The sequence below is a fragment of the Actinia tenebrosa genome, unplaced genomic scaffold (assembly GCF_029948245.1).
Source record: "Actinia tenebrosa isolate PJP-AT-01 unplaced genomic scaffold, QUT_ActTen_1.0 PGA_scaffold9__36_contigs__length_13948895, whole genome shotgun sequence".
Lineage (NCBI taxonomy): Eukaryota > Metazoa > Cnidaria > Anthozoa > Actiniaria > Actiniidae > Actinia > Actinia tenebrosa.
This window is the reverse complement of record NW_028292586.1, coordinates 1,056,632-1,068,782: the sequence shown is the minus strand read 5'-3', so window position 1 is coordinate 1,068,782 and position 12,151 is coordinate 1,056,632. Positions and strand designations below refer to the sequence as shown.

The 12,151-nt window shown below is 35.1% G+C and overlaps 1 protein-coding gene and 1 long non-coding RNA gene across 2 annotated transcripts; one reads left to right on the top strand and one right to left on the bottom strand.

Moving 5' to 3' along the window:
* The first annotated feature begins 2,244 nt into the window (after positions 1–2,244).
* Positions 2,245–4,621, top strand: LOC116294416 (uncharacterized). The gene is made up of 2 exons (XR_004196921.2): positions 2,245–3,282; positions 4,429–4,621. It is a non-coding gene; the product is annotated as an uncharacterized LOC116294416 (long non-coding RNA).
* A 1,194-nt stretch (positions 4,622–5,815) lies between these two features.
* LOC116294437 (uncharacterized) lies at positions 5,816–9,223 on the bottom strand. The gene is made up of 4 exons (XM_031702032.2): positions 9,093–9,223; positions 7,193–7,455; positions 6,904–7,006; positions 5,816–6,430 (listed from the first exon to the last, which is right to left on the bottom strand). Exons 1-4 carry the CDS (start codon positions 9,169–9,171, stop codon positions 6,102–6,104), a joined length of 774 nt encoding a protein of 257 aa, XP_031557892.2. The 5' UTR covers positions 9,172–9,223; the 3' UTR covers positions 5,816–6,101.
* Between the last annotated feature and the right edge of the window lie 2,928 nt (positions 9,224–12,151).

Here is a 12,151-nt window from a genome sequence, read left to right as displayed (position 1 = left end):
TTTCAACCCTTCTTTTCTTTCCTTTCAACTCCTTTCCTTTCCATTCCTTTCCTTTCCTTTCCCTTCCCTTCCACTCCTTTCCACTCCTTTCCTTTCCATTCCTTTCCTTTTTCTTCCTTTTTCTTTCCTTTTCTTCTCTTTTGATTGTTTGATCCATTCTTTCATTCTTTCGTCTGATTTCCCTCCACTACTATATATTATTTCCTAAAGTATAATGCGTCGAGCATTCAAATATATATATATATGCCTTTCTCCCTTCGCAGACCATTTGACCGATCACTGCGTTACATGTCAACTTATAAATCAATGACCCACATAAAGTAGAGGTATTCAGTCTTAACGTCGCTTATTTGTTTTCTCATCTCACCCAACGCTATTATAAAACATACAAGCAGACTCACACAAACTGACCAGCCAAGGACAAGTCGTATGAATTAGAAACGTATAGTGCCGTGACACTGAAATGCATTCCTCGCAGAACCAGTCGAAAATCATCTCTTGATATATTCTGGGAGTTAGCGTTCGTTTTTCTGATCCGTTGCAGATGAAGTGAGGCAAAACACCACGTCAAAAAGCCACAGAAATTATAGATCTTAATTTTAATATCAAATGCAACACGTGAACTTGAATTGCTTTCCTCCAGTACGCGATGATTAGTCTAGTCTTTTCAAGCAGAATGGCCGACTGGATAAAAGTTATGAATTTTCAAAATATCTTTTGGTTACGAAGTTAATTAATTTTATAAATCGTTTGTTTTATTCCGCCCATATACGAGCTTTTGATCCGTGAAATATTAAGTAAGCTTACTTCATATTCTCTTGATTAGAATTAGAATTCAATATATTATAAAGAGCGTTTTCAAAGCATCGTATAGATACAGTAGAGAAATGATGAAATAAAGAATGAAAAAACTACGTTTGGTTTTGTCAAAACTTCCCACACGCGTTCTGGTCGACGGAAAACTAGTTCACCGGTACTAACTTGTACTTTATCAGTCTTCATTTCCCATGGAATATATCTCTCTACCGAACCAAGCCAGTGGGATATCAACATGCTTAACACGCTTTTTTTTAGTCTTTACTGATCTAATGATTGTGAGTTATTCGCTGACTATGCGGGGAAAGAAATGAGCTCGTTCTTCACGAAAAAACGCGGAAGTCTTGAGAAGCGATAATGTGTTTCCGCTTATAAAACTGACAAATTAATACTGATACTTATCATATCTAGATTTCTTATATTGAAAAGAGCGATCCGGTTGAGTTTCCACCCAAGCAATGGGTAGTTTTCCCAATGGAATCCAGAATGTCCGACCAACGAACTCGAATTCATAAAAATTTTAGTTTTTATTGATTTGTTTCTTAATGTACCTCTAGAGTGCATTAATTCTAAGACACACATTTAAAATGTCTGTTCCATGCTGTATATCAAAAACACAGCTTAGCTTGTGCGACGTAGCAACAGTAACTAGGGAAGTAGAACAGTGAATGCGGGAGTGTATTCGTAGCATGTGTTCGTGTAGACGCTCTAAAATCCTCCGCCCGTTTTTGAATATTTTCTATCGGGGATAAAGACTTATTTCTGCTGTACGTCAAATTTATAGACCACTTTTTCAGTTGGTGAACAAGTAGCCAATCATGCAGTTAAAACTAGTGGCATTTTTAACGTAAAATTGACTTCCCCGAGGCAAAATAAGTCGATCACTCGCTCCACTGCTGTTCATAGTTTTTTTGAGTTGCCCTTTGTAAGAATTTGTCAATCCTGCCGCGTCCATTGAGTATGTCGTATCACCTGCGGCAACACGTCTAGAGCGCATGCGTTGATTGCTATCTTTTTTACGAGAACATTCAGTAATCAGGAACTAATGAAAGATCTGCAGTCAAAACATGAAGTAGTTTTGTGTTAGGGGTTTTCGCAAACTTTAAATTTGATATTTTAAATTTAATTATTATAATTATTATTATTTATTGTGAGTAGTAGTAGAAGGCTTAAGAAATTAATTTTTTTTTTTTTTTTTTTTTTGAATTTCGCTTGGAAATCTTTCTTGATTTCTTAGCACGGTATAAAAGAATGAGAAACAGAACAGACTCATGTACAGTCTTAATCTTTGGAAATATAACCAAATATGAATTTGATCACCTGTACAGTACGGAATTGAAATTAAAAAGAAAGAAAATGTAGAATAGGCTGAAAGAATGGGAAACAAATCAAGAGAGAGAAGGAAAAATGAACATGAAGAAAAATAAACTCTATTAAGAAGACTAAACAAGAAATAAGAAAAGAGCCTAGAGTAGTCTAAAGAAAAGAGAAAGGAAAGAAAGAAATAGCTTTGACCAACTTAGAAGGAATTGAAAGAACACGTGGGTTTGAAGAGTTTGATCCCTTGAGTACGGTACTCTGATAATAAGCGCAATATTTTGAACATATTTTATCTCGATTTTTCGACGTGTCTGCAACGTCCGCTCTACCATGTTCTCTCTCATTCATTTACTATCTACGAAAGTAAAAAGAAAGAAAATGCAGAATAAGCTAAAAAATTTCAATCAGAACAAAAGTGAGAAGGAAAAATGAACGCCTAGAGAAATAAACTCTATAGAAGGCTAAAAAGATTAAATTAGAAAAGAACCGAGAGCATTTAAAGAAAAGAGAAGGGAATTGAAAGGAAAAGAAAGGAAAAGAAAAGAAACGAAAGGAGAGACGGAAAGAGCAAATAATTCGTTGTTATAGTATTCTTATTTAATATATTTGATTCTAACAATGACCAACATTTATCGGAACCAGTTAATTATGTCAAACAACCCCGCTGAGATCCTGATGCAATTACCATGTAATTAGAAGCATTCCCTGCTAATCGGACATTAAACATCCATAAACTTCCCTCATATCATGATAATGACAATAAAATCTCACCTAATTATCCGGTTAATATCAAACACATTATCATAAATATCACTCGAGTTCTATTTAAGCGCTAGTAGCAAACTCTTCGACACATTTCGGACCTGTGTTTAGACGTTGCCGCATATCAGAATGGATTCTAAATCTATCGTATTTCTAGGCCTTTTGCTATCTATTTTGGCTTTTTCGCCTGGCTTTTCTAGTGATGATTTTCTATTGAAGAGGAAAGAGAGTAATAGTTTCGGGGCTAGTTTACGGGATAGAGTTAACGAAAGACGTCGAATGTGGGACGCAGCAAACGACGATTACCAAGAAGATCGGCTGAAAGAATATGGTCAGAAAGGAGAAGCTCCTCCGTTCCCTTTTGGACGTAGACGTTAAACCAAGGTAATTTGATGACGTGAATTATTTGGTTATGAGGTGTTTTTAGAAATTGATTTCTTTTTTGTTAGATTGATTTGAACTTCCTTTTAAACCTCTGTTATGTTTTCTTGAACAACTGTCAGCCTTCCTCTTACTTTATCACCTTTCGGGGGGGGGGAGGAGGAGAGGGGAGGAGAGAGGGAGAGGGGGAGGGAGAGAGAGGAGAGGCAGGGGAGGAAGAAGGGAAAGGGGGTGCGGTAAAGGCAGGTAGGGGAGGGGGAAGTCATCTGGATGAGGTGTCTCTTCGTCTTCTCGGTCTCTTTCTTCTCTTGCTCTTTCTTCTCTCTCTTCTCTCTTCTTCTCTTCTCTTCTCTTCTCTTCTCTTCTCTTCTCTTCTCTTCTCTTTCAGCGCCCACATATTTTGTATAACAAATTGCGGAAAACGCAGGATATCTTACCAAACCATTCGAAAATAGAGCAATCTAATTGATTGCATTAAACAATACTAAAAAATTTCCCAGTAAATCTAGTTTGTTTTAAAGTTTTTTCAATTTTAAAAATCTACATTTGTTATCGGGTATTTATCAATTTGTTCCTATACTTCGTCTTTAAATTGCCTATCAAGCCTTCGTGATCTCTTTCTGATTTCAAAGGTCTTATATATTATATAGCGTGGCATAACCAAAATAAGATTCAGGCATTTTGAGTCGATTCTCGCGAAATATTCTCTATTAGATGATTAGACTCTTTACACGGATCCTGGGTTGACGTCATCATTTCGTGATTTCATTTCTATATTGAATATCTTTGCAACGAAAAGAGATATCAAAAGGAAAGTAAAGGCCATTTTTATTTATTTTATAATGGCTTTGAAGGAAGAGATACTGTAGGTTTGATAGGCACTTTAGATTTTTTGATAATTTTGTTACATATTAGTTTTTTTTAAAACTTTCTTGAAAATCATTATAGTAAAGAAGCATCCTGTTAAAATATCATTGTAAATGAACGAACGAACGAACGAACGAACGAACGAACGAACGAACGAACGAACGAACGAACGAACGAACGAACGAACGAACGAACGAACGAACGAACGAACGAACGAACGAACAACGAACGAACGAAGTTTTGTTGTGAATCACATTGAATGTGTTGTACTCTACGTTACAGGGACTTACAGCAAATGATGGCAGCTATGGTGAAGGTGGAGATGCTTTGAAAACGCCGAAAGAACAGCGGAAAAAATATTTTACTAGATTATAACTATTTTTATCGTATTGAAATGTTTGTCAAAAAACAAAGAGTAAAATTGTAATCAGTAGAAAAAATGAATAAAATGCTTTGATTAAAAGACTTCATCAAAGATTGTCGTCAATAGATGCTTTTTTATTTCAATCACGAGTCTCATGAGAGTACATTTAGCCAATCAGGAAGCGACAAGGTCCAATCATAATTCAAAAAAACTTTAAATTATCCAATCAATATAATTTTTGCTTGTCCAATTAAATATAAGACTCTTCTCAAAATATCTAGTCTCCCTCGCATCCGTTTTTAGTGTCGGTCGTCACGCAACGCTCCCAGGGAGCGTTGCGTGACGACCGACACTAAAAATGGATGCGAGGGAGACTACAAAATATCCGAACATCCAATCAGAATGAGGGAATATAATGTTGTCCAATCAAATGTAAGACTCTTCTCAAAATATCCGAATATCCAATCAAAATGAGGGAAAATAATGTTGTCCAATCAAATATTAGACTCTTCTCAAAATATCCGAATATCCAATCAAAATGAGGGAATATAATGTTGTCCAATCAAATGTAAGACTCTTCTCAAAATATCCAAATATCCAATCAAAATGAGGGAATATAATGTTGTCCAATCAAATGTAAGACTCTTCTCAAAATATCCAAATATCCAATCAAAATGAGGGAACATAATCTTGTCCAATCAAATGTAAGACTCTTCTCAAAATATCCAAATATCCAATCAAAATGAGGGAATATAATGTTGTCCAATCAAATGTAAGACTCTTCTCAAAATATCCAAATATCCAATCAAAATGAGGGAACATAATGTTGTCCAATCAAATGTAAGACTCTTCTCAAAATATCCAAATATCCAATCAAAATGAGGGAACATAATCTTGTCCAATCAAATATAAGACTCTTCTCAAAATATCCAAATATCCAATCAAAATGAGGGAATATAATGTTGTCCAATCAAATGTAAGACTCTTCTCAAAATATCCAAATATCCAATCAAAATGAGGGAATATAATGTTGTCCAATCAAATATGAGACTCTTCTCAAAATATCCGAATATCCAATCAAAATGAGGGAACATAATCTTGTCCAATCAAATGTAAGACTCTTCTCAAAATATCCAAATATCCAATCAAAATTAGGGAATTATTATGTTGTCGTCCAATCAAATGTAAGACTCTTCTCAAAATATCCGAATATCCAATCAAAATTAGGGAATATAATGTTGTCGTCCAATCAAATTTAAATGTGCTCATCAAACTATCAGATAATCCAATCAAAATGAGGGAATATAATTCAATCAAATTTTATAAAGACACTTCTCAAACTATCCAATTAAAAACTAGTACTACTCATCCAATCAAAGTTAAGGAAGTCTAAAGGAAAGCTAAACATTTGAGCTTTTGATTATATGCAATTAAAATTGCTAATAATTGTTCAGCAATATTTTTTCAATATTCATACTTGAGGTAGACATCAGTGCATGTTTCCCCGCTGTTATCATCTTCACCAACATTGCGCAAGTCCTCAATAATCCAAACTGCCAGCTCACGAACATTTTGATTTTTTACCCACAATTTAAACTCCGGGAGGGGGATTTCCGGTGACACATTTGTGTAATCTGTAATGCCATAGGTTTTGTTTCCAGGGGTGAAAAGTGTAGCCCACTGGTGGAGTTATAGTATTATTTGCTTCGTCCGTCACAACGGTTTCGATTTGATGTACCCTGCCTCCTGCTGTACCCCAATACCCTTTAGCCTCAGAAGCTACCGTCTTGATCCCACCAGACAGGTACTTTAGCTTTAAGCCGGTTATTTTACCGTCAAACGGGATCTTAACTCTTCCGAAGCTGTTGTCTTTGGCGCCAAAACAAACAGAGTGATTGTTCACTTTCAACCATCCGTCACCTGTAAAGAAAGCCATTGGAATGTTCGAGTGAAAGCCATTGGAATGTTCGAGTGAAAGCCATTGGAGTGTTCGAGTGAAAGCCATTGGAGTGTTCGAATGAAAGCCATTTGAGTTTTCGAGTGAAAGCTATTTGAGTGTTCGAGTGAAAGCTATTTGAGTGTTCGAATAAAAGCCATTTGAGTGTTCGAGTGAAAGCTATTTGAGTGTTCGAGTGAAAGCCATTTGAGTGTTCGAGTGAAAGCTATTTGAGTGTTCCGAGTTAAATCGTGGCATTCTTGCGTTTTTCTCGGTATTTCGCTGCCTTAAACGTTTAAAATTCAAAAGGTATCAAAAAACGTTTTTTAATAAACGGTGTGAAAAATGAGAGAGAGACAGAGCTCCTAATCATATTGGCTTGGTTCTTTGTCTTAAATGTTTGAAGCGTAAAAATTTGTTCTTTAAAATTAATGCTAAGAAAAAAGTCAAGACTTACTTGTGCAAAGTGTGATGTTCAAGGGGGGAGGGCACTGGCAGATTGTGTTGCTATGGCCGAGCAGGAAACATTGGGTAGACTTGTAACAATCTCTGCCTCTGCACTAAAACAATTAAAAAAAACTAAGTAAGAAAAGAGTGGTAAAAGAAAGAAAGAGATTTAACTAAGGACAAACGTCCAACTTCACAGAAGCCATACGCTTCAAAACAATTGATAATAAGGTGGTCTTCTTTCATGTCATTGGGTTCGGCTCATGTGAAGTTCGAAGTTTTACATTAGTATAACTCACCTTGCGTATTCTAACAATACTGTTTTGAGATTCTAAGATCCTGTAGGATCCCGTCACCCCACGGTTCATCAGTCCACACAGCCTTGTCCCGTTATTATAGTTGAACTTATAACAGTTATCTTTCTCAGTAAGAAAACACTTGTTTTCGCAGTCCTCTTGATCTCTAGCTGTGAACGATGCCACGAAACCTCCACCGGAGAGTGTAGCATCTATGTGTGTTTTGTAGAGGCGTTTAAAGGCGTAACTAGCCTTGCAATCAGCATCTAGAATATTGATAGAAACAAAAAAGCCGTTGCTTTTCAAGGGAAAATAAGGTACTATAATTCAAACATTCTTTTGTTTATAATAGTCTCTTCTTTTGTTCTCAGTAGCTTATAATGGTGTCATGACGACTCCCAAACGTAGCTCAAAGCTTTTTAATCATAATAAAAAATGATGACGATAGAAATGATAACATTTTATGATGAATTTATTTATTTTTCTCGTGTTTTGAATCATGAAGTTTAAAGCTAAATTTACAATTTTTGAATTTAATATGTTCTACAATTTCTTTGGACTGGTGCAGTTTGCATTTTATTTGAAAAGTCGTATCAACTATATACATCGAAGATAAGTTTTGGCTTCGTTCACTCGGACTCTCGTCGAGATGTTGTTGAAAACTAGTGATTTAATAATTTATACTTTTATTCTTTTGTAAAGTTGAAAAGAGTCATTCAGGATTTCCTCAAAATATGTAAAAATGCTTTTCTTTGTGCGTAATATCTCTGCTAGAGGTCTTCTAGTATACCAAACCACACAGATTGTTTATCCAGTGGCTGTTTGACTTTTTTTGAACCGCTAAAAAAAAATAACAAATCGTTCAACTTTCTTTATGTTACTCCCTTTCTTGAAGAATTAGGAATTCAAATAAACTTTTATTCTACATGCCACCATTGAAGACTAATAGCTGTTATTACAGTTTAGCCCGAAATGAAATATTCTTTCGCTCTAAGAATCATACGAGTGAGGATTTGCATTTCATTTTCATGTATCCATATATCTGCTATTAGCAACATTTCTCTTTATTTTAGTAAAGAAAGATCTAGAGAGTGGACTGGAAGATTCAATATGACTCTTCGGTGTTATATTTTCCAAAAAGGACATTTAAAATGAAAAATACATTGATTATTTTTCACAATCTTATCTAGAATAACAGAATTTTATAAAGCTCGTTTTAAAAAAATACATCTTGAGCGAAAACATTTGTACAAAAAAACTTAAAAGATCTCGAGTGTTTGAGTAAGATTTCACTCCTCTAGTCTTAAATTCGCCTAGTGTTTCAGCACCTTGGAATATTTGATTTGGTAAATTAATGATAAAATGCACTCCAAATGCTTTGAAATTTTCAGTGTGAGTTTATAAGAATTAATAACAACACTGTTATACGGTAAAATGTTTATCTATAACTCGTGTACGACAGAGAAGCAAAACATAATTTTAAGAAACCTGTTATACTTTCGACGGAATTTTTGTTTTTCTCAAGTTGAAACTCAGCATTTCTACTGTACAATAAAAAGCTAGAAAAGTGGTAAAATATGGTTTTTATCAGAGTAAATTTTGTATGAAGAAACTGTATATTTTTCATGAAACTTTCTCACAAGAATAATCTTTATTGCCAGAAAAATAATCTCTTTAGTCAAAACTTCACATACAAATTTTAAAAAGTAGATACTTTTTATAATCATTATCAAAAATTTCTTATGAAAAAGCATTTCAAATTCTTTTTCGTAATACTAAACTTTTATGCCGCCTTAATTAAGACCAATTACTAAGTTTCACCAGAATTTTCGGTTTTGTAAGAACATTTGTAATGAAAACCTTTAGTTAAAGAAAATGAAACGCTATTTTTTCAGTAACTTACCAGATTGAAATACCAGAGTTGACAAAAACAGTGCGACTGCAAAGGTAGAAAGTTCAGACATAACTTCGTTTTTAACCATTTTTCTTTTTCAGACTTCCTATGAATTTCCGTTAATGCTATAGAAGTTAGTAATGGCAGACCAAAACTGGAATGTCAAAATATCTTAAACAAATAGACCTAATATTACTTAAGACATTAGCTATGTCATTGGCTAGCTAAAAAGACTGTAAATAATTTATTATTGTTAATTTGGCTTTTAACTAAAGTGTTTGTCCACGAATCACCCTTATATCGTGTACGCGTGACGCGTTTTCTCTAAGTTAAACCAGAATACTAGAAGCTTGAAAAGTCTTAAAAAATGATGTCTAAAGATAAGCAAGATTTCAAGTACCCTTACTTAGTAAGGATTTGTCTGAAGAACGATAAACTCTGTAAACTAAATTGCAATGATTGTAATTTTTCAAACTATTTTTCTGACTTAAAAATTAGTTTCCAAACGAGAATTATTTTGATGCATGCAAGTAAGCAAATCGTGAGATAAACAAGAAATATAACTGTTATAAAGAAAGGATGAATAAACAGTAATAAAAACTCTAATAGTTCCCCTTCACAGTTGCCTGCGCCATCTTGAAAGGTAGCCGTGCCTTTACATCGTAGCGAGACGAACGGTGAGCTTGCAATGATAGAGACCTTTTTTAACACCTTGGACAATTATTCACATGTCTCTATCATTGCAAGCTCACCGTTCGTCTCGCTACGACGCAAAGGCACGGCTACCTTTCAAGATGGCGCAGGCAACTGTGAAGGGGACTATTACTTACTCGTTTCATGGTTTTGTTGGGACACAATGATAATAATGTATCTTTTAAAGATGTTTAACGATAAAAGACGTGAAAACCCTTCACATCTAGACACATCCGTCTCACCAAACCACCTTCACATCAAGACACATCCGTCTCACCAAACCACCTTCACATCTAGACACATCCGTCTCACCAAAACACCTTCACATCCAGACACATCCGTCTCACCAGACCACCTTCACATCTAGACACATCCGTCTCACCAAACCACCTTCACATCAAGACACATCCGTCTCACCAAACCACCTTCACATCTAGACACATCCGTCTCACCAAAACACCTTCACATCCAGACACATCCGTCTCACCAGACCACCTTCACATCTAGACACATCCGACTCACCAAACCACCTTCACATCTAGACACATCCGACTCACCAAACCACCATCGATGTTGGTCCATTTTCACACCTTTTCCAAAGTTATGCATTATTAATGAAGAATGCAAAATAGGTCAATTTTGGCTATTTCTGACCAAAAAGCATGGACTATAGTCCATGGTTTTGTTCAATTTTGGACCATTTTCACACCTTTTTAAAAAAATTTCTTTATTTATGAAGAACGCAAAATAGGTCAAAAAGCATGGACTATAGCCCATGGTTTTGAACGATTTTGCACCATTTTCACACCTTTTCCAAAGTTATGCATTATTTATGAAGAATGCAAAATAGGTCAATTTTGGCTATTTCTGACCAAAAAGCACTGACAATAGTCCATGGTTTTGTTCAATTTTGTCTTATTATCATAACTTTTCCAAAATTATGCATTATTTATGAAGAATGCAAAATAGTTCAATTTGGGCCATTTCTGACCAAAAAACATGAACTATAGCCCATGGTTTTGAACGATTTTGCATCATTTTCACACCTTTTCCAAAGTTATGCATTATCATTATGAAGATCGAAAAATAGGTCAAATTGGGCCATTTCTGACCAAAAAGCATCGACTATAGTCCATGGTTTTGTTCAATTTTGGACCATTTTCACACCTTTCCCAAAATTATGCATTATTTGCAAAGAATGCAAAATAGGTCAATTTGGGCCGTTTCTGACCAAAAAGCATGGACTATAGTCCATGGTTTTGTTCAATTTTGGACCATTTTCACACCTTTCCCAAAATTTCGAAGCCGAGAATAAGGCTAAAATAACCAACGGTGATTTTTTTGTTACTTTGGTTATTTCGAAGCCGAAAATAAAGCTAAAATAACCAACGGTGATTTTTTTGTTACCTTGGTTATTTCAAAGCCGAAAACGAAGCTGAAATAACCAACGGTGATTTTTTTCTTACATTGGTTATTTCGAAGCCAAAAATGAAGCTAAAATAACCAACGGTGATTTTTTTGTTACCTTGGTTATTTCGAAGCAGAAAGTGAAGCTAAGATAACCAACGGTGATTTTTTTGTTACCTTTGTTATTTCGAAGCCAAAAATGAAACTAAAATAACCATGATCGTCTTTTCTCTTACCGCGGTTATTTCGCACCCAAAAACGAAGCTAAAATAACCACGATCGTCTCTTTTCTTACCGTGGTTAATTCGAGTCCAAAAATGAAGGTAAAATAACCACGCTCGTCTCTTTTCTTACCGTGGTTATTTCGATTCCAAAAATGAAGGTAAAATAACCACGATCGTCTCTTTTCTTACCGTGGTTATTTCGAGTCCAAAAATGAAGATAAAATAACCACGTTCGTCTCTTTTCTTACCGTGGTTATTTCGAGTCCAAAAATGAAGGTAAAATAACCACGTTCGTCTCTTTTCTTACCGTGGTTATTTCGAGTCCAAAAATGAAGGTAAAATAACCACGTTCGTCTCTTTTCTTACCGTGGTTATTTCGAGTCCAAAAATGAAGGTAAAATAACCACGTTCGTCTCTTTTCTTACCGTGGTTATTTCGAGTCCAAAAATGAAGGTAAAATAACCACGTTCGTCTCTTTTCTTACCGTGGTTATTTCGAGTCCAAAAATGAAGGTAAAATAACCACGTTCGTCTCTTTTCTTACCGTGGTTATTTCGAGTCCAAAAATGAAGGTAAAATAACCACGTTCGTCTCTTTTCTTACCGTGGTTATTTCGAGTCCAAAAATGAAGGTAAAATAACCACGTTCGTCTCTTTTCTTACCGTGGTTATTTCGAGTCCAAAAATGAAGGTAAAATAACCACGTTCGTCTCTTTTCTTACCGTGGTTATTTCGAGTCCAAAAAT